Below are 22,491 nucleotides of genomic sequence, written 5' to 3'. Positions count from 1 at the left end.
CATTCCAGAGAAATTATGCAAAATGGACAAGTTTCTAGAGGTTCCAGTGCACCCCGCCGCTTTTCCTATACCCAAGCGGGTGGCGGACATAGTGAATAAAGAGTGGGAGAAGCCCGGCATACCTTTTTGTTCCCCCTCCTATATTTAAGAAATTATTTCCTATGGTCGACCCCAGAAAGTACTTATGGCAGACAGTCCCTAAGGTCGAGGGGGCAGTTTCTACTTTAAACAAGCGCACTACTATTCCTATCGAGGATAGTTGTGCTTTCAAAGATCCTATGGATAAAAAAATTGGAAGGTTTGCTTAAAAAGATTTTTGTACAGCAAGTTTACCTTCTACAAGCCATTTCGTGCATTGTTCCTGTCACTACTGCAGCGTGGTTCTGGTTCGAGGAACTAGAAAAGTCGTTTGGTAGAGAGACTCCATATGAGGAGGTTATGGACAGAGTTCACGCACTTAAGTTGGCTAACTCTTTTATTTTAGATGCCGCCTTGCAATTAGCTAAATTAGCGGCGAAAAATTCAGGGTTTGCAATTGTGGCGCGTAGAGCGCTTTGGCTAAAGTCTTGGTCAGCGGATGTATCATCCAAGACAAAATTGCTTAACATCCCTTTCTAAGGTAAAATTCTCTTCGGACCAGAATTGAAAGAGATTATCTCAGACATCACTGGGGGAAAGGGCCACGCCCTTCCACAAGATAGGCTGTTCAAGGCCAAGAATAAGTCTAATTTTCGTTCCTTTCGTAATTTCAGGAACGGACCGGCCTCTAATTCTGCATCCTCTAAGCAAGAGGGTAATGCCTCACAGCCCAAACCAGCCTGGAAACCTATGCAAGGCTGGAACAAGGGTAAGCAGGTCAAGAAGCCTGCTGCTGCTAACAAGACAGCATGAAGGAGTAGCCCCCGATCCAGGACCGGATCTAGTAGGGGGCAGACTCTCTCTCTTTGCTCAGGCGTGGGCAAGAGATGTTCAGGATCCCTGGGCACTAGAAATAGTTTCTCAGGGTTATCTTCTGGAATTCAGGTTACTACCCCCAAGGGGAAGGTTCCACATGTCTCACTTATCCTTAAACCAAATAAAGAGACAGGCGTTCTTACATTGTGTAGAAGACCTGTTAAAAATGGGAGTGATACACCCTGTCCCAATAAAAGAACAGGGAATGGGATTTTATTCAAATCTGTTCATAGTTCCCAAAAAAGAGGGAACATTCAGACCAATTTTGGATCTGAAAAAACTAAACAAATTTCTCAGGGTACCATTGTTCAAAATGGAAACCATTCGAACGATTCTACCCACTATCCAGGAAGGTCAATTTATGACTACCGTGGATCTAAAGGATGCGTACCTATATATTCCTATCCACAAAGAACATCATCAGTTCCTAAGGTTCGCCTTTCTGGACAAACATTACCAGTTTGTGGCCCTCCCATTCGGGTTAGCCACTGCTCCAAGGATTTTCACAAAGGTACTCGGGTCCCTTCTAGCGGTTCTAAGGCCGAGGGGCATTGCAGTAGTACCATACCTGGACGACATTCTAATACAAGCGTCGTCCCTGTCAAAAGCAAAGGCTCATACAGACATTGTTCTGGCCTTTCTCAGATCGCACGGATGGAAGGTGAACGTAGAAAAGAGTTCTCTGTCTCCGTCAACAAGAGTTCCCTTCTTGGGAACAATAATAGATTCCTTTAGAAATGAGGATTTTTCTGACAGAGGTCAGAAAATCAAAGCTTCTAAGCGCTTGTCAAGTTCTTCATTCTGTTCCACGTCCTTCCATAGCTCAGTGCATGGAAGTAGTAGGGTTGATGGTTGCAGCAATGGACATAGTTCCTTTTGCACGAATTCATCTAAGACCATTACAACTGTGCATGCTCAAACAGTGGAATGGGGACTATACAGACTTGTCTCCAATGATTCAAGTAGATCAGAAGACCAGAGAGTCACTCCGTTGGTGGCTGACCCTGGACCATCTATCCAAGGGAATGAGCTTCCGCAGACCAGAGTGGGTCATTGTCACGACCGACGCCAGTCTAGTGGGCTGGGGCGCGGTCTGGGACTCCCTGAAGACTCAGGGACTATGGTCTCGGGAAGAGTCTCTTCTCCCGATAAACATTCTGGAACTAAGAGCGATTTTCAATGCTCTCAGGGCTTGGCCTCAACTAGCAAAGGCCAGATTCATAAGATTTCAATCAGACAACATGACGACTGTTGCGTATATCAATCATCAGGGGGGAACAAGGAGTTCCCTGGCGATGAAAGAAGTGACCAAAATAATACAATGGGCGGAGGAACACTCCTGCCATCTATCTGCGATCCACATCCCAGGTGTGGAAAACTGGGAAGCGGATTATCTGAGTCGTCAGACTTTCCATCCGGGGGAGTGGGAACTCCATCCGGAGATTTTTGCCCAACTGACTCAATTATGGGGCATTCCAGACATGGATCTGATGGCGTCTCATCAGAACTTCAAGGTTCCGTCTTACGGGTCCAGATCCAGGGATCCCAAGGCGACTCTAGTAGATGCACTAGTAGCACCTTGGACCTTCAACCTAGCTTATGTGTTTCCACCGTTTCCTCTCATTCCCAGGCTGGTAGCCAGGATCAAACAGGAGAGGGCCTCGGTGATCTTGATAGCTCCTGCGTGGCCACGCAGGACTTGGTATGCAGAGCTGGTGAATATGTCATCGGTTCCACCATGGAAGCTACCTTTGAGAGAGGACCTTCTTGTTCAGGGTCCATTCGAACATCCAAATCTGGTCTCCCTCCAGCTGACGGCTTGGAGATTGAACGCTTGATTCTTTCAAAGCGTGGGTTTTCAGATTCTGTGATAGATACTCTGGTTCAGGCCAGAAAACCAGTAACTAGAAAGATTTACCATAAGATATGGAAAAAATATATCTGTTGGTGTGAATCCAAAGGATTCCCATGGAATAAGATAAAAATCCCTAAGATTCTCTCCTTTCTACAAGAAGGTTTGGAGAAAGGATTATCTGCAAGTTCTCTAAAGGGACAGATCTCTGCTTTATCTGTCTTACTACACAAAAGACTGGCAGCTGTGCCAGATGTTCAAGCATTTTTTCAGGCTCTGGTTAGGATCAAGCCTGTTTACAGATCTTTGACTCCTCCATGAAGTCTAAATCTAGTTCTTCAAGGGGTTCCGTTTGAACCTTTACATTCCATAGATATTAAGTTACTATCTTGGAAAGTTTTGTTTTTAGTTGCTATTTCTTCTGCTAGAAGAGTTTCTGAGTTATCTGCTTTGCAGTGTTCTCCGCCTTATCTGGTGTTCCATGCAGATAAGGTGGTTTTGCGTACTAAGCCTGGTTTTCTTCCAAAGGTTGTTTCTAACAAGAATATTAACCAGGAGATAGTTGTTCCTTCTTTGTGTCCGAATCCAGTTTCAAAGAAGGAACGTTTGTTACACAATTTGGACGTAGTCCGTGCTCTAAAATTCTATTTAGAGGCTACAAAGGATTTCAGACAAACATCTTCTTTGTTTGTTGCCTATTCTGGTAAAAGGAGAGGTCAAAAAGCGACTTCTACCTCTCTTTCCTTTTGGCTTAAAAGCATCATCCGATTGGCTTGCGAGACTGCCGGACGGCAGCCTCCTGAAAGAATTACAGCTCACTCCACTAGGGCTGTAGCTTCCACATGGGCCTTCAAGAACGAGGCTTCTGTTGACCAGATATGTAAGGCAGCGACTTGGTCTTCACTGCACACTTTTGCCAAATTTTACAAATTTGATACTTTTGCTTCTTCGGAGGCTATTTTTGGGAGAAAGGTTTTGCAAGCCGTGGTGCCTTCCGTTTAGGTAACCTGATTTGCTCCCTCCCTTCATCCGTGTCCTAAAGCTTTGGTATTGGTTCCCACAAGTAAGGATGACGCCGTGGACCGGACACACCAATGTTGGAGAAAACAGAATTTATGCTTACCTGATAAATTACTTTCTCCAACGGTGTGTCCGGTCCACGGCCCGCCCTGGTTTTTTAATCAGGTCTGATGAATTATTTTCTCTAACTACAGTCACCACAGTACCATATGGTTTCTCCTATATATTTTCCTCCTGTCCGTCGGTCGAATGACTGGGGTGGGCGGAGCCTAGGAGGGACTATATGGCCAGCTTTGCTGGGACTCTTTGCCATTTCCTGTTGGGGAAGAGATATTCCCACAAGTAAGGATGACGCCGTGGACCGGACACACCGTTGGAGAAAGTAATTTATCAGGTAAGCATAAATTCTGTTATTTAGTAAATCATGTGAAACACACACACGGGTACTTCTCCTCTCCACAGACCCGACAGCTTGTTACCTGCTCGCCAGGGCTCTCACTCTCTGTGGATGAAGAGGAAACACAAAAAACAAAAGAGCGTGTTTCTTACTTTTGGATTCAATCTGCTTTCAAGTCGGCACCGTCTCTGTTTCCCAAAGTGTATGTTAACACATTGTTTGGACGCTTCCACATCACGTGTTGATCCTCGGCCACATGTGGCAGTATAGCTAATGGCTACTCTCCAAAACCGGTTACACCAAATGAGCTCACCTAGATGCAGCAAATTCTGCGCAGAGATTTTTTTTATTCAAAGTGTTAGTGAGCCAATTCTTATCCAGACACAGTCCTTCAGTCGACGTGTTTCGCCTTCCCTCAAGGCTTTATCAAGATGAATTACTAGTGTCTGATGTATTCTTGAAAAAAAAAAAAAAAACCTCCGCTTGGATTGGATTGGTTCTTACCTCCTTGCTTCTTGTCTTAAAGTGGATTTATTTCTTAAGGTGGAATTTTCTTGCAATGACTCCTATTGTTGTGTAGGCTTGGGCTCCTTTTATAGAAATCTCCTTTGGGATAGTTTTTCTGGCTTCCACATATCTCTAATGATGTTATTACTAGTCATATATAATATTCAAGTCATTTTTTAGTCAATTGAGATATAGACAAGAAATGAAGAATACATAGGGGATAAAATTCTTCCCCTCGTTTAAGAAGGGTAGTTCATGACCACGATAGATCTGAAGGATGCTCCCTTTTCGTACCAATCCTCAAGAACCACTTCCAGTTCCTAACGTTTGCATTCCTAGACCAGCACTTTCAGTTTATTGCTCTTCTGTTTGGTCTAGCTAAACAAATTTTTCGAAGAGTGGACCATTCGGAAAATATCTCCTCTGGTCTCATGGTGTCCAGCTTGGACATTATTTCCTTTGCCAGATTTCAACTCAGACTGTTGCAACTGCGCATACTGAACTAGTGGAACTAGTCTCAACAGATTTTTCTGGACAACCAATCGGGAGAATCGCTCTCTTGGTGGTTTGGTCCAGATCACTTTGTCCTGAGGGATGTCTGTCTCAGGACCATCCTGGGTGATTGTGACTACAGTTGCAAGTCTGTCAGGATGAAAAGCCGTTTTAGGGTGCCAGGAAGGCACAGGGCCTCTGGTCTCAGGAGGTAAAGCTCCCTCCTGATATCATTTTGGATCTTCGTTCAATATACAGTGCTCTGAAGGCTTGGCCTCTGCTGGGTTCGTCCCAGTTAATCAGATTCCAATCCAACAATATATCCTCAGTGGCTTACATCAACCATCAGGGGGGAACAAGAAGCTCCCTAGTTTTGTGGGGAGTATCTCAGATTCTTGTTAGGGGGAGACCCGCATTTGTTCGCTGTCAGCGATCCACATTCCAGGTGTGGACAATTGGGAAGCGGATTTCCTCAGCAATCCTTTCATCCGGGAGAATGGTCTTTCCATCCCAAATATTTGCAGAGATTTGCAAAAGAAAGATCTTATAACGTCTCAATACCAAGCTACCCAGATAGGGGCTGAGGTACAGGGATCCTCAGGCGGAGCTAACAGATGCATTAGTGGTGCCTTGAAAGTTCAATCCAATTATCCTTTCTGACCGTTACCACTAATTGCTAGTGTAGTGGCTTGAGTCAAGCAGGCGTCAGTGATACTGACTGCTCCGTCTTGGCCGCAAAGGATATGGTTCGCGGATCTAGTGGGAATGTCATCATCTCCTCTGTGGAAGTTACATTCTTGCAGTGATCTGCTGACCAAGGTCTCTTTGTTCATCAATATTTAGATTCTCTGAGGCTGACTGTGTGGAGATTGAACGCTTAGTCCTAGCCAAGAGAGGATTTTATGAGAGTTATTTTTACTCTCATTCAAGCTCGTAAGCTGGTTGCTCGTCGCATCTATCATAAGGTGTGGAGGACCTACTTATTCTGTTCTCCAGGATGAAGGGCTTTTCTGCAAGTCCCCTGAAGGGACAGTTTTCGGCCCTGTCTGTGTTACTGCACAAGAGGTTTGCAGAGCTTCCAGTTGTGCAGCCATTTGTTAAGGCTCTGCTAGGATCAGACCTGTATTTAGATCTAAGGCTCCTCCTTGGAGTTTAAATCTTGTCCTTAAAGGGACACTGAACCAATTTTTTTTTTCTTTCTTTCGTGATTCAGATAGAGCATTTCATTTTAAGCAACTTTCTAATCTACTCCTATTATCAATTTCTTAGTTCTCTTGCTATCTTTATTTGAAAAAGTAGACATTTAATCTATTTTTTGGTACAGGACCATGGACAGCACTTGCTGATTGGTCGGTTAAATGAATCCACCAGTCAGCAAGAAAAACCCAGGTGCACCAAAAATGGGCCGGCATCTAAACTTACATTCTTGCTTTTCAAATAAAGATACCTAGAGAATGAAGACAATTTGATAATAGGAGTAAATTAGAAAGTTGCTTAAAATTGCATGCTCTATCTGAATCACAAAAGAAAAAATTTGGGTTCAGTGTCCCTTTAAGGTTTTGCAACGGACTCCGTTGGAGCCTATGCCGGAAGTAGACATTAAACTGTTGTCTTGGAAGGTTCCTTTCTACAAGCTATTGCTTCTGAGTGCAAAGTATCTGATTGCTGCCTTGCAATGAGTCCCTCCTTATCTGACTTTTCATGCCGATAAGGCTATTAGGTTTTCTTCCTAAGGTTGGGTCGATTTGCAAAATCAATCAAGGGATTCTTATGTCCTAATCCTTCATCGTCGAAGGAACGTTTAACGTATTCTGGATGTGGTTTGTGCCTTGAAGTTCAATCTTCAGGCCACAAAGGAATTTAGACAAACCTCTTTCTCTGTTTATTCTCTTTTCCAGGAAGCGTAGGGATCAGAGGGCCTCTTCGACTTCCTTATCTTTTTGTCTGAGGAGTGTCATCCGTTTAGCATGGAAACAGCAGGACATAAGCCGCCTCTGAGGATTATGGCTTGTTCTACGAGAGCAGTGGTTTCCTCTTGGGCCTTCAAAAATGAGGCCCCTATGGATCAGATTTGTAAGGCGCCTACCTGGTTCTACTTACATACTTTTTCCAAAGTCTTTGGGAGAAAGGTTTTGCAGGCTGTGGTGCCCTCAGATTAGGAGGGTCTGCCTCTCTTTTTTTCCCTCCTGTTAGCATTCTGTGTACTCTAGAGCTTGGGTATATGTTTCCCACAAGTAAGGAATGCAGCTGTGGACTCTCCCCATATTAAGATGGAAAGCATAAATTTTGCTTACCTGATAATTTAATTTCTATCTGTATGGGAAGAGTCCACAGCTCCCGCCCGTGTTCTAAGATGGGCGGCCCTAAATTTGAATTTTTTTTCTTCTGGCACCTTTTTCACCCTGATATTTCTCCTACTGTTCCTTGTTCCCTCGGCAGAATGACTGGGGTTATGAGGAAGTGGGGGAGGTATTTAAGCCTTTGGCTGGGGTGTCTTTGGCTCCTCCTGGTGGCCAGGTTCAGTATTTCCCACAAGTAAGGAATGCAGCTGTGGACTCTTCCCATACAGATGAAAATTAAATTATCAGGTAAACATTTTTTTTCTTCATCTGGGCAAATTATTTAAAAAGGACATGAAACCCAAATATTCTCTTCCGTGGTTTGGATAGAGCATACAATTTTAAACAATTTTCTTATTTTTTTTTTTCTGTTATCTAATTTGCTTTGTTCCTTTGGTATCTTTGTTGAAAAGCACACCTTGGTAGGCTCAGGAGCAGCAATTTACTGTTGGGAGCTAGCTTCTGATTGGCAGATGCACATATATGCCTGTTGTCATTGACTCACTATATGTGCTCAGCTAGCTCCCAGTAGTGTATTGCTACTTCAACAAAGGAAAACAAGAGAATAAAGCCAATTAAAAAATATAAATTAAATTAGAAATTAGATGTAAAGAATAACATTTTAAACAGAGTCAAGCAACAAGGGCTGATGATTGGATCATCGTCGGGTTCTGCTCTGAACCAGCAATGCTTCCGAGCAACACTGTGTGTTTAACCCCTTTGCAGGAGTTAAGCACACAGTAGTGTAGAATTGGTTCAATTGAATATCACATTCTCTAACGAATTGGAGCATGTCATTTTTACAACTATTAAAATGCATAGACATAGTGAGGTAGCTCAGTTGGTAACATGCCCTGACTACAAAAAGCCTGTTTAAAAGATCCAAGGTCACAGGTTCAAATCCCGGCAGGGCCAACTCAGTCCTTCATCCTTTCGGGGTTAATAAAATGAGTACCATTAAATTGGGTAATAACAACTATTACTATTCAGCTGCCGATTTTGGTTAATTCCGAGAGCGAGCGCTGAAAAAGCGCTTTGAGTCCCACTGGGAGAAAGGCGCTATATAAATAGGTGGTGGTGGTTGTTCATTAGACCATATTGATTAGCTTTATATAAAAAGTAATACTATTTTTTTACTTTAAGAACATCCTTTATTATTTATAATCTTAAATACACTCATACAGTCCTTGCTACGTCAGCAGCATTTATACATTTGTTTAGAATAATTACATGGATAGCTGTAGGTTGCGAACCAGAGACTTTTATGTCTAGGTGCCTGATAATGATGATCTGAAGCTCTCCGCTGTGGCGAGATTATCTAAGAAGTCTCGTCCATACTGTGAGGTCCCTCCAAGAATTTTAGAAAGACAAAATGTATCTTGAGAGTTGTTAATCTTGTTGTTCTGGTTTTCAATAAGAATAAAAGACTTCTATATTACAATATAATGTTAAAAAAAACTCCAGAAATGTTCAGTGATTACTCTCCATGCCGGCGAGTTTTTGATGAGACACTAGATGAGTTATTAGGCCTCTGGTCATGTAATGTGAGTCTGTTTTATGCACTTAAAGCTCTAATTTAGATGTTTTTTTGTTTTTTCTTCTGTAGGAATTTGCACCACGTGTAATTGTAATGTACATGATTGCAGTTTTTGCTTTTCTTGTCTACATTTCTAAGGTTCCAGAAAGGTATTTTCCAGGTACAACCGTTTTCTTGAACTCTATCATAAATCACATTATTTTTTATTTGTCGAGATGTAAATGTTTGATACAAGCCCTTATATATTGTAGCTTGATGTATAGTGGGGCACTGATTTGAAGATTTTCCAGCTCAGTTTATTAACTTAAAGGGATTTAAAAGTCAAAATTAAACTAACCGATTCAGATACAGCACTTCATTTCCAAACACTTATTCACTTCTTTTTTCAAATGTGCTTTGTTCTTTCGGTATCCCTTGTTGAAAATACGCACATATCCTACACTAGTGGAAGCTAGCTGATTGGTGCCTGCACACCTTTGTCTCTTGTAATTGACTAACTGGATGTGTTCAGCTAACTGCCAAAGTTCCTTCAGCAAAGGATAACAAGAGAATGAAGCAAATGTAATAATATAAGTAAATTGGGAATTTGATAAAAATTGTATTTTCTATTTGAATCACAAAAGAAAATGTTGGACTTTCCTGTCCCTTTCAATTCTTGTGGAACAAGAAGGCCTGTTTTATGTATGGCTTCCAAGTGTTTGACAATCCTGCTTCACAGCCCAGATCTATGAAATCTTAAAGGCTGTAGTCCTTTTGGCTCCTCCTCTCTCTGTATAGATAGTATGTATTGTGGCAGGTGTAGCTACTCATCAAAATGCTGGGAGCATTATAGTTCTTAACCTACTTACTGATGTGTGAAACAGATGTTCCTGACCAGATTATCATAATACAGCTCAGTAATCTCTCTCCATTTATTAAGCTGTGCGTGCAGCTTTGGAGACCCAGACACAAGCCTGAACCGCTAGGTAAGTAGTTGCGGTCTTAAGACCACTGCTACTTAACCCCTCCGCCACCTAAAGTGTAGCGGATTTTACTCATCAAGCAGGGGTCGGCATGGCACAGCAGTGGCTTGTGCAATGTTAAATGTGGCTGCCCTTTTGTCGCGAGGCCAGGCAGATAAGGGTCATAATAGCGAACCTTGTGTTCCCGGGCCTTGATAATAAGAGCCCATAGGCTCAGACTGCTCAGAAGCAGAATATAATCCCACAGTTTCCCACTGCATTGGCCTTCTGTTACATTATTGCTCACTTAATGAATATACACACATTTCTACCACTGTATATAGTAATGCAATGAAAGCACTTTAGAAAAATAACACAATTTAATGCATTGATATATGTAAAAAAAAATATGCAATTTTGAATTAAAACTTAGAAATTAATCTTTGGCTGTAAATTATTTGATTTAAAAAGGTTAGCGATATATTTACATTTACTTTAATACCTCAGGTGATTCAGATATATGGCTGTATTACCAGAGCTAATACGTTCAGCCTAATGCACATATAGCATTATTATTTATTAATTTATTTAAAGGGCTTTACTTACAAAAATATATATATATATATATATATATATATATATATATATATATATATATATATCACTGATACACAATGATGATCAATGTAGTTGTGGTTTTTTTTTCATTTTTTTTTTTTTTTACAGGACAATTAAATTACATTGGTTCAAGCCATCAGTTGTGGCATATCCTTGCAGTGGTAATGTTGTATTGGTGGCATCAATCCACAGTGTTTGTTATGCGCTTCAGACACAGCCATCCTTGTCCTGCTGATGTGAACTAAGGTAAGGCACAGATATATTGTCATTAGATTGCCAGTAAACACCGATATAAGCAAAACCTGCTGCCAAATATTTTGAACCAGCAGGGTATAGTAAGCACTAGTAGGATATGTGTTGTGCCTTCCTGAAATAGGTAGAAATATTCCTAGTAGTCTTCAGACAACCTGTTCATAGGTCTACTCCTACTTTTCCTGTATGAGAATTAAATATTACTTGGAATTTAACATAGCGCACACACACACACCTTAATTTCTATAACAACATAGATCCCCTTATGTTTAATTGTGGTTTAACAGGGTCCCCTTTCTTGATAATCCTCTTCTTTGTCATTCTCAAAAGTGCAAATTATGTTTCTACAAATAATTGTTTTCAAATCAGACTTAAGAGTTATTAATTGCATTTTTAATTGCTTGTTTGAAAGAAGGAATGCACTTGAGCTTTATTGATAAGGTATTTAAAGTCAGCACTAAGTATTGTTTTAATGTCTTCTCTGTTACCAAGATTGGTCTATGCCTACTCAGAAGTTTTATCCATGTTTAAAACTTTTTAGTCTTTCCCTATTTCTACTTTATACAACCAGGGACAGTTTCCAAGATGCAACCCTTTTTCTATAGTCTAAGCACAGTAATAATTCTTCAAAAAGGGAAAGGCCATATGGTTTGTTCTCCAGATTTACTTAGATATTGGTGTTTGTTCTGATTCAGGACTGGGTTAATCCAATTTTAGAATTAAAACAGGAAGACGTTTGTAAGAGATCCTAATTTCAACATGGAATCTGTTCACTCCATTACTGTTTTTAAAAAACTTAGGTCATTTCATTACAACCATAATCTTATACAATGTTTTCCATCAATATAGTCTCAAACGCATCAGATTTGTTAGGGAAAGTCTACATTTCCAGTTTGTGACACTTAACATTGGGCCACAGCTCTTCAGCTAGGCCTTTGGATGTTTTTTGTAGGTAGCAAGGATCAAATTTCATGACATTTCAGTCACCACTCACATGAACATTATTCTGATATAGTATTAGTATGAAAAAACATAACTCATAGGTGTCTGATGATTTTCTTTTTAAAACTTTGGCTAAGAAGTCAAGATGTCTTTTTAAGATTTCCTGTTTTATCAGAGCAATTTCTAGAACAAAAAAAAAAATCCCCAAATTGTTGCGGTAACTAGACGTCTTGAATCACATATCTGTTTAATTTACTTGATGATAATTATAGTTTTTATGGCTGCTGCGCTGGAAGTAATTTCTTATGCACCCTTATTTCAACAGATACCAGTGTATTTGGTTTGGGATTGGTTTAGCTTCACCTCCATGCTCATGGTTAGTGGCCACCTCAGGAATCTCTTCTTCCTATAAATATTAAAAATACAGAGCTGCCATTTTTATCTCTGAAATCCTGAGACTCCCTTTAATAGAAGTACATAATTATTGGTTTATTCCACCATTTCTATGCCTTATGTCTCAAGTTTCATGTAGACTTGAAAGTTCTAGAAATTATCTTGTGGTTACTAAATTGTTAATTCTTTGGAACAAAGGATTCTCTGATAGGTTAACTTCTACCCTATTAAATTATTAAAATCTGGTCAGGGCTAAGAATTTTATTGCATTAGGGCTAAATGTCCTAAGAGGTGAGACAGTAAGAGTATTCCAACGAAATCTGTCGGTTCCACAGATTACAGATATTTCATCACTTTCCAAATAGGTCCTAATATGGCCTATCTGAACTACTTCCAACACAAAGTTGAGGGAAATGTGTTGGAGGAAACACAATACCTACATACACCCATAGCAATTATATATTTAGGATTAGTATTTGCTTTATCAGTGAGTAAAATCTTATTTTCAAAGCAGAAATTAATAAAGGACCCATATGATCTAACTATTATATTATTGTTTGGATGGTGCAAACTAAGGGTAGAATGTTTAACAAAAAATGTTGATTGATTTATTTCTCTTGCAAGATGTATCGAGTCCACGGATTCATCCATACTTGTGGGATATTCTCCTTCCTTACAGGAAGTGGCAAAGAGAGCACCCACAGCAGAGCTGTCTATATAGCTCCTCCCTTAGCTCCACCCCCCAGTCATTCTCTTTGCCTACTGTAAGTACTAGGAAGGGTAAAGTGAGTGTGGTGACAAAAATGTTAGTTTTTATTTTCTCAAGCAAAAGTTTATTTTAAATGGTACCGGTGTGTACTATTCACTCTCTGGCAGAAAAGGGATGAAGATTTCTGCAAGGAGGATGATGATCTTAGCACTTTGTAACTAAGATCCACTGCTGTTCTCACAAGGGCTGAAGAGTACAGGAAAACTTCAGTTGGAACGGTTTGCATGCTAAGCTGCATTGAGGTATGTTCAGTCAATTTCTTTCTAGACAGACACTGATAATTCTAGAAAAGGCTGGCAATATCCCCATGAGGGAAGGGTAAGCTGTATTCAGACACATAGTATGGAATCCCAGCTTGCATAAAGGGCTCATTTTTTACTGGTGACACTTAATAGAAAAAACGTTTTTTTATTGAACACTTAACGTTTCTTGAGGGACTTTAGGGGTTATTGTGGCTTATTTAAGGGTTATTAACCCACATGGCTAGTTTAGAAACACTTTGGTGTGTTTCTTTTAGGCCCCACTAACATTGAGTGAGGTGGGAGGGGCCTATTTTCGCGCCTCAGTTGCGCAGTTTCTTTTACTCTGAAGACATCCAGACCCTATAGTGGTCCCAGAGAAATTGTGTAAAATGGACAAATACTTAGAGGTTCCTGTTTACACTGATGTTTTTCCAGTCCCTAAGAGGATTGCAAATATTGTTTCTAAGGAGTGGGATAGACCAGGTATACCGTTCGCTCCCCCTCCTGTTTTTAAGAAAATGTTTCCCATATCTGACACCATGCGGGACTCGTGGCAAACGGTTCCTAAGGTGGAGGGAGCTATTTCTACTCTCGCTAAGCATACAACTATACCTATCGAAGACAGTTGTGCTTTCAAAGATCCTATGGATAAAAAATTAGAGGGTCTCCTAAAGAAAATTTTTGTTCAAGGTTTTCTTCTCCAACCTATTGCGTGCATTGTTCCTGTATCTACTGCAGCTGCTTTTTGGTTCGAGGCTCTTCAGATGGAGACTCCATTAGAGGATATTATGGATAGAATTAAGGCCCTTAAGTTGGCTAATTCTTTCATTACAGATGCCGCTTTCCAACTGGCTAAATTAGCGGCAAAGAATTCAGGTTTTGCCATTTTAGCACGCAGGGCGTTATGGCTTAAGTCCTGGTCTGCTGATGTGTCATCAAAATCTAAACTTTTGAACACCCCCTTCAAAGGAAAGACCCTATTCGGGCCTGAACTGAAAGAGATTATTTCAGACATCACTGGAGGCCACGCCCTCCCTCAGGATAAAACAAATAAAATGAGGACCTAACAAAATAATTTTCGTTCCTTTCAGAACTTCAAGGGTGGTCCCGCTTCAGCTTCCCCTGCTGCAAAGCAAGAGGGGAATTTTGCCCAATCCAAGTCGGTCTGGAGACCTAACCAGGCTTGGAACAAGGGTAAACAGGCCAAGAAGCCTGCTGCTGCCTCCAAGACAGCATGAAGGGGTAGCCCCCGATCCGGGACGGGATCTAGTAGGGGGCAGACTCTCTCTCTTCGCTCAGGCTTGGCCAAGAGATGTTCACGATTCCTGGGCTTTAGAAATTGTGTCCCAGGGATATCTTCTGGACTTCAGACTCCCCCCCCCCCCTCCCCAAGGGGGAAGATTTCACGTTTCTCAGTTGTATGCAAACCAGACAAAGAGAGGCATTCTTACGCTGTGTAGAAGACCTACATACCATGGGAGTGATCCGCCCAGTTCCAAAAGCGGAACAAGGGCTAGGTTTTTACTCAAACCTGTTTGTGGTTCCCAAAAAAGAGGGAACTTTCAGACCAATCTTGGATCTCAAAATTCTAAACAAATTCCTCAGAGTCCCATCATTCAAGATGGAGACTATTAGGACTATTCTACCTCTGATCCAGGAGGGTCAATATATGACTACCATGGACTTAAAGGATGCGTATCTACACATCCCTATTCACAGAGATCATCATCAATTCCTCAGATTCGCCTTTCTGGACAGGCATTACCAGTTTGTGGCCCTTCCCTTCGAGTTGGCCACGGCTCCCAGAATTTTCACAAAGGTGCTAGGGTCCCTTTTGGCGGTTCTATGACCGCGGGGCATAGCACTGGCGCCTTATTTAGACATCTTAATTCAGGCGTCGACTTTCCAGCTAACCAAGTCTCACACGGACATCGTGTTGGCTTTTCTGAGATCTCATGGGTGGAAGGTGAACATAAAAAGAGTTCTCTCTTCCCTCTCACAAGAGTTTCCTTCCTAGGGACTCTGATAGACTCGGTAGAAATCAAAATATTTCTGACGGAGGTCAGAAAATCAAAACTCTTAACCACTTGCCGAGCTCTTCATTCCATTCCTCGGCCATCAGTGGCTCAGTGTATGGAGGTAATCTGACTCATGGTAGCGGCAATGGACATAGTTCCTTATGCCCGCCTACACCTCAGACCACTGCAACTATGCATGCTCAAACAGTGGAATAGGGATTATGCAGATTTATCTCCTCAAATACATCTGGATCAGGAGACCAGAGATTCTCTTCTCTGGTGGTTGTCTCAGGACCACCTGTCTCAGGGAATGTGTTTCCGCAGGCCAGAGTGGCTCATAGTAACAACAGATGCCAGCCTGCTAGGCTGGGGTGCAGTCTGGAACTCCCTGAAAGCACAGGGCTTATGGTCTCGGGAGGAAACTCTCCTCCCGATAAACATTCTAGAACTGAGAGCGATATTCAATGCGCTTCAGGCGTGGCCTCAGCTAGCTGCGGCCAAATTCATCAGATTCCAGTCGGACAACATCACGACTGTAGCTTATATCAATCATCAAGGAGGAACACAGAGTTCTCTAGTGATGATGGAAGTAACCAAAATAATCCGATGGGCGGAGACTCACTCTTGCCATCTTTCAGCAATCCATATCCCAGGGGTAGAGAACTGGGAGGCGGATTTCCTAAGTCGTCAGACTTTTCATCCGGGGGAGTGGGAGCTCCATCTGGAGGTATTTGCCCAGCTGACTCAGCTATGGGGCACACCAGAATTGGATCTAATGGCGTCCTGTCAGAACGCCAAGCTTCCTTGTTACGGGTCCAGGTCCCGGGATCCTCAGGCGGTACTGATAGATGCTCTAGCAGTGCCCTGGTCCTTCAATCTGGCCTATGTATTTCCACCGTTTCCTCTCCTTCCTCGTTTGGTTGCCAGAATCAAGCAGGAGAGAGCTTTGGTGATTCTGATAGCACCTGCGTGGCCACGCAGGACTTGGTATGCAGACCTAGTGGACATGTCATCTGTTCCACCGTGGACTCTGCCAATGAGGCAGGACCTTCTAATCCAAGGTCCATTCAAGCATCCAAATCTAATTTCTCTGCGTCTGACTGCTTGGAGATTGAACGCCTGATTTTATCAAAGCGTGGTTTCTCTGAGTCGGTCATTGATACCCTGATTCAAGCTAGAAAGCCTGTCACCAGGAAAATCTATCATAAGATTTGGCGCAAATATCTTTATTGGTGTGAATCCAAGGGTTACTCATGGAGTAAGATTAGGATTCCTAGAATATTGTCTTTTCTCCAAGAAGGATTGGAGAAGGGATTGTCAGCTAGCTCCTTAAAAGGACAGATTTCTGCTTTGTCTATTCTTTTACACAAGCGTCTGGCAGATGTCCCAGACGTTCAAGCGTTTAGTCAGGCTTTAGTCAGAATCAAGCCTGTATTCAAACCTGTTGCTCCGCCATGGAGCCTAAACTTAGTTCTTAAAGTTCTTCAAGGGGTTCTGTTTGAACCTATGCATTCCATAGATATTAAGCTTCTATCTTGGAAAGTTTTGTTTTTAGTAGCTATCTCTTCGGCTCGAAGAGTTTCTGAGTTATCTGCTTTACAGTGTGACTCACCTTATCTTGTTTTCCATGCAGATAAGGTGGTTTTGCGTACCAAACCTGGGTTTCTTCCTAAGGTTGTTTCTAATAGGAATATCAATCAGGAAATGGTTGTTCCTTCGCTGTGTCCTAATCCTTCTTCAAAGAAGGAACGTCTGTTGCACAATCTTGATGTGGTTCGTGCTTTAAAGTTCTACTTACAAGCAACCAAAGATTTCTGTCAAACATCTTCATTGTTTGTTTATTCTGGTAAGCGGAGAGGCCAAAAGGCTACGGCTACCTCTCTTCCTTTTTGGCTGAAAAGCATCATCCGTTTGGCTTATGAGACTGCTGGCCAGCAGCCTCCTGAAAGGATTACTGCTCATTCTACTAGAGCAGTGGATTCCACATGGGCTTTTAAAAATGAGGCTTCTGTTGAACAGATTTGTAAGGCAGCGACGTGGTCTTCGCTTCATACTTTTTCCAAATTTTACAAATTCGATACTTTTGCTTCTTCGGAGGCTATTTTTGGGAGAAAGGTTCTACAAGCAGTGGTGCCTTCCGTTTAAGGTACCCATCTTGTCCCTCCCTTCATCCGTGTCCTAAAGCTTTGGTATTGGTATCCCACAAGTATGGATGAATCCGTGGACTCGATACATCTTGCAAGAGAAAACAGAATTTATGCTTACCTGATAAATTTCTTTCTCTTGCGATGTATCGAGTCCACGGCCTGCCCTGTCTGTTTAAGGCAGGTAGTATATTTTTATTTAAAAAACTTCAGTCACCTCTGCACCCTATAGTTTTCTCCTTTTTCTTCCTAGCCTTCGGTCGAATGACTGGGGGGTGGAGCTAAGGGAGGAGCTATATAGACAGCTCTGCTGTGGGTGCTCTCTTTGCCACTTCCTGTAAGGAAGGAGAATATCCCACAAGTATGGATGAATCCGTGGACTCGATACATCGCAAGAGAGATATTTATCAGGTAAGCATAAATTCTGTTTTTTGCACTGAAATCTCTGGAGGTTTCCCAGGTTTAAGATGGAGATATGGTCTTTGAGCCTTGAGGATGGAAATGGCAAACTATAATGAATTCGTCTGAGGAGGTTTAATAAGTGGGGACTAAAAATGTGTCCAAATAATTTATAGTATCAGCTACTGAACCCATTAGGACCAGGGCTTTGTCAAGGATTTCTTGTTGCAATACTGAGAAGTCTGCTTTTAGCCTTGAAGTAATTTGGGGATTTGAACAGATGTTAGGTAGTCTAAAAAAGAAGTAATATGAGTATTACAATTTTGTGTGTGGTTTAAATTATATCATTGGGGGTTGGTATTTTCAGTATGCTTTAAAGGGGTATTTTGTGGTGTTTTAAAACCATGAATCTGTTACTTCGTAATGTTCTGGCCAAGCATTTTACAACTTTTTTACCCTCAATAAGTATTGTTGAAAATAAAAGGCTTGTAATTGTGTATGTATGTTAAAGGTACACTGAACCCAATTTGTTTCTTTCATGATTCAGATAGAGCATGCAGTTTTAAGCAACTTTCTAATTTACTCCTATTATTTTTTTAGTTCTCTTAGTATCTTTATTTAAAAAAGCAGGAATGTAAAGCTTACGAACTGGCCCATCTTTGGTTCAGCACCTGGGTTGTGCTTGCTGATTGGTGGCTAAATGTAGCCACCAATCAGCAAGGACTATCCAGGGTGCTGAACCAAAAATGGTCCGGCTTGTAAACTTACATTCCTACTTTTTCAAATTAAGATACCAAGAGAATGAAGAAAAATTGATAATAGGAGTAAATTAGAAAGGTGTTTAAAATTGCATGCTCTATCTGAATCATGAAAGAAAGAAAAAATGGGTTCAGTATCCCTTTAAGAGTTTATTTAATTTTGCTTTAGTGCTCTGAAGTCTCTGCAAAATAAGTGAATTTAAGGATTTGTGTTGATTGTCTCAGTCGCGTTTCTTCCTTTATGGGATTCTCAAAGCATAACGGCATTGATATAATGGCGGTTGTTTATTTTGAAAGTCTTGAAGAGGTTGTTTAATTGTTGTGCAATAAAATATAATCGTTAACCCTTTCGTGACAGGGTTAAAGTGTCTACATCGGAACACCTGTTCCGATGTAGACAAATTGAAACTACGCGATCGTGCATACGATCGCGAGATTTCAATTATTGGATCGCATCTGGGGGGCGTCCCTACAACCCTAGGAACGCCCTCCAGACCGCGATCAAGTCCTTGAAGCGCAGAAGGCTTCAGGACAGCCGTTTGATATGACGTTCTATTCCGTCATAACGGCTTTAAAGCCCAGTGTAAATATGACGGAATAGAACGGCATAACGGCGTTAAAAGGTTAATACTGTGATTCATATATTTTCATGAGTGCAAAAGCATCATGGATTTTAAAGTCACAGTGTGGATATGCAGATATCAGGGTTAAAGGAAAGTTAAAATTCCAGGCCATTGTTAAACTCCAGAATCGTCTTAGTGAGTCCTGAAGAAGGTGCTGTGTTGAGTATTTGGTGAATGTTATAGGTTATAAGAATAAAAGGCCAAAGACGCCAAAAAGCAGGGGCCTTTATCACCTTCCAATTTAATTAAAATGCTCACCCCATTCTTTTTAGAGGCATACATGTTGTGTATTTGTGTTTTGTGTTAGTGTTCCTGGATGAAAATGTCAGTAAGTCTTCAAAAGTCACAATGTTAATGCACATACTCCCTACATTAAGTGGAATATAAAATACATAGCTATACATGGACATTAGGATCTGTAGTGTCATAGGAGCTATAACTGTAAAAATATCCAAGTGTGCGCGTGTGAACAATTAACAAAAAACGTATAATTAGTGTACACCGTGCATATAAAAGGATATATATCCAAAATGATCTTGAAAGTCTGAGTTTTCTTCTTTTTGGGTACATCAACCACAGGCATCTCTAAAGACCATAGAAGAGACTTAAGAGAGAGAATACACTTCTAAAATAATGGTATAATACTCAACACTCTTCAGAGATGCTGGTGTATTTAGCATTGGGTACAGAGGGTTCATGTCTTGTTAGTAATATGCTTCAGCATCTCAGGTAGGTTTAAAAACATATTTATTAGAAGATAACATTGATAAAACAATACAAAGGGAATACCAGTCACATTGGGGCAGTTTCTCTGTGGATTATTCGGACCACTCCAAGAACTCCCCTGTACAACCCAGGATTTCAAAGTAAGTCCCCACAAGCGTATGTATGGGAATTCACATTTAAAGGGACACTCAAGTCAAAATTAAACTTTCGTGATTCAGATAGAGCACGCAATTTTAAACAACTTTCTATTTTACTTCTATTAACAGAATTTACACTTTTTGAGTCACCAGCTCCAACTGAGCATGTGCAAGAATTCACAGAATATACGTATATGCATTTGTGATTGGCTGATGGCTGTCACATGATACAGAAGGAGTGGAAATAGACATAACTTTGAAATTTGTCAGAAAAAATCTACTTCTCATTTGAAGTTAAAGGGACACTGAATCCAAATGTTTTCTTTCATGAATCAGGGCATGCAATTTTCAGCAACTTTATCATTTACTCCTATTATCAATTTTTCTTCGTTCTCTTGCTTTGCTTATTTGAAAAAGAAGGCATCTAAGCTATTTTTTGGGTTCAGAACCATGGAAAGCACTTTTTTATTGGTGGGTGAATTTATCCACCAATCAGCAAGAACCACACATTTTGTTCACCAAAAATGGGCCGGCATCTAAATTTACATTCTTGCATTTCAAATAAAGATACCAAGAGAATGAAAACAATTTGATAATAGGAGTCAATTAGAAAGTTGCTTAAAATTGCATGCTCTATCTGAATCACAAAAGAAAAAAAATGGGTTCACTGTCTCTTTAAGACTAAGTGCTATTGCATTGTCTTTATATCATGCATTTGTTTATGCAAATCTACTGTATTTACTGGTTATTGAACTTGTTCAAAATACTAATTTCTCTGGGGCACCATATTTGTATTCTAGCAACTAAAAAAACATTGAATTACAAAACATCCTTTTAATATTTGATGCAAATTATACATCTAATACTTTTTTTTGGTTTTTTTTTAAATAGTTTCTATGCAGAATGTCACAGCAAATGATTTGCCTTTCAGAATGTCGTCATTTGAGTGGAACAATGACAAGGCTATTACTTTTGGAGCCATGGGTATGAGTGCTTCACTTTCCTGTTTTATACGGAAAAGGCATCACAAGGAAATGCTCACACTAGATGTGTGTTGGCTCTAGTGAAACAAAGAAAATAAAGTGGTATGGACGAACTTTTCAAACAAGACGTTGCTGCTCTTAATTACTATAACTAAAGGAAAAATAAAAAAAAATCGCTGTGTAAGAGTAATCCATTGCTCAAGGAACATTCTACAGCCAAAACCGGACAGCTTTTTTCCCTTGTTATGGACCACTTAATACGGCCTTTCAAAGACAACGATGCACTCATACATTCCATCCATTCTGATTCTGAACTGCTCTTAATTGTTAAGTGTTTGCAATGCTGACGGCGTTTGCGTGCCAAGATCTTTTGTTCTTGTCCAATGTGAAAAGTTTTACATAGGAAAATATAAATCCGCTTGACTGTTAACAGAAAAAAAAAAGGATGTTTTGCCTTTTTTTGTCGTAGCATAGTTTTAATACATTTAAAGGGACACTAAAAAAAAGCTCAACATGACATATTCCAGACGTTGGCCTAAGAATAATATGCAGATGATTTTTTTTTTAAATTGTATTAGTGGTTTCAATATTTGAAGAAATATGTGTAAAGGTTTTGTTCCCCTACAAAAAAAAATCCTTTCAGACCATCTACAGACAGATATAAATGAGTCCCTAGATTGCCCAAATTATGTAAATAATGTGTAAAATGAGGCCGTGTTAGGCTTGTGAAGTCTGTAGTATGCACTTCCAGTTTTTAATGTATTAAGTAAAATTACAGAGAAAGGGGGACAAAATAATGGAAGTACACTGCAAAGTTTGAATTTGTTTTTATTGCACACAATTAAACGTTTTATATTAAAATGTGTGATTAATGTCTCTTTAATTAGAGCATACACCTACCAGTTTATAAAAGCGACATTAAAGGGCAAAAATGTTCTAATTTGTTAGAGCATGTAACGTAAGCGCTAGGGACCCTGCAATAATATGTGTTTAACTACTCAGGAGCCAGTAGCAGGTGTCGCACCACCCGCCTTGTTTGACTGCCTTTACTGATTGACTCAGTGGCTGAGACCAGCAGTTCTCTGTGGCTCCTGAGCAGTATTTTCACTATGTGTTAGGTGTTTAACCTATGCAAAAGGGGCTAACGTTGCAGGTGTGCTAAAATGACATTCTCTCACAAATTAGAGCATCTAAGTTTTGCTTTATAATAGCCCCTTATGAAACAACTAAAATGTGTCATTTCTTTTCATTTCTGTATTGTTTTAATAATGCGCCTTGAGAAAATCTGGTGACTGTAATAACCATAACAAAGTGTTGCACCCAACTAAAAATATTAACCAAACTTTGGCACACAGTTTGTTAAAAATCAATCATTTAACAGAACTATAAGGTTGCAGGGTAAATTATTGATGATAACAAACCCAAATATCTTATTCAATGACTTTTAA

General features: G+C 40.5%; 1 protein-coding gene across 2 annotated transcripts in view; it reads left to right on the top strand.

Annotated features, from left to right (window-relative positions):
- The window catches only part of PAQR3 (progestin and adipoQ receptor family member 3), a 50,055-nt gene extending 28,151 nt beyond the window's left edge, over positions 1–21,904 (top strand). Inside the window, exons 5-7 of one of the 2 annotated variants that reach the window (XM_053703193.1) lie at positions 9,168–9,258; positions 10,766–10,903; positions 20,992–21,904. In XM_053703193.1, coding sequence (XP_053559168.1) covers positions 9,168–9,258; positions 10,766–10,902 — 228 coding nt within the window. In that variant the 3' untranslated portion in view covers position 10,903; positions 20,992–21,904. Of the gene's footprint in view, positions 1–9,167; positions 9,259–10,765; positions 10,904–20,951 lie in introns of both variants that reach the window. The other variant, XM_053703191.1, reaches the window with a different exon arrangement.
- Positions 21,905–22,491: the final 587 nt, after the last annotated feature.

Source organism: Bombina bombina, chromosome 2, assembly GCF_027579735.1.
Source record: "Bombina bombina isolate aBomBom1 chromosome 2, aBomBom1.pri, whole genome shotgun sequence".
NCBI lineage: Eukaryota > Metazoa > Chordata > Amphibia > Anura > Bombinatoridae > Bombina > Bombina bombina.
The sequence above is the reverse complement of the archived record's forward strand: the minus strand, read 5'-3'. Positions and strand labels throughout refer to the sequence as shown.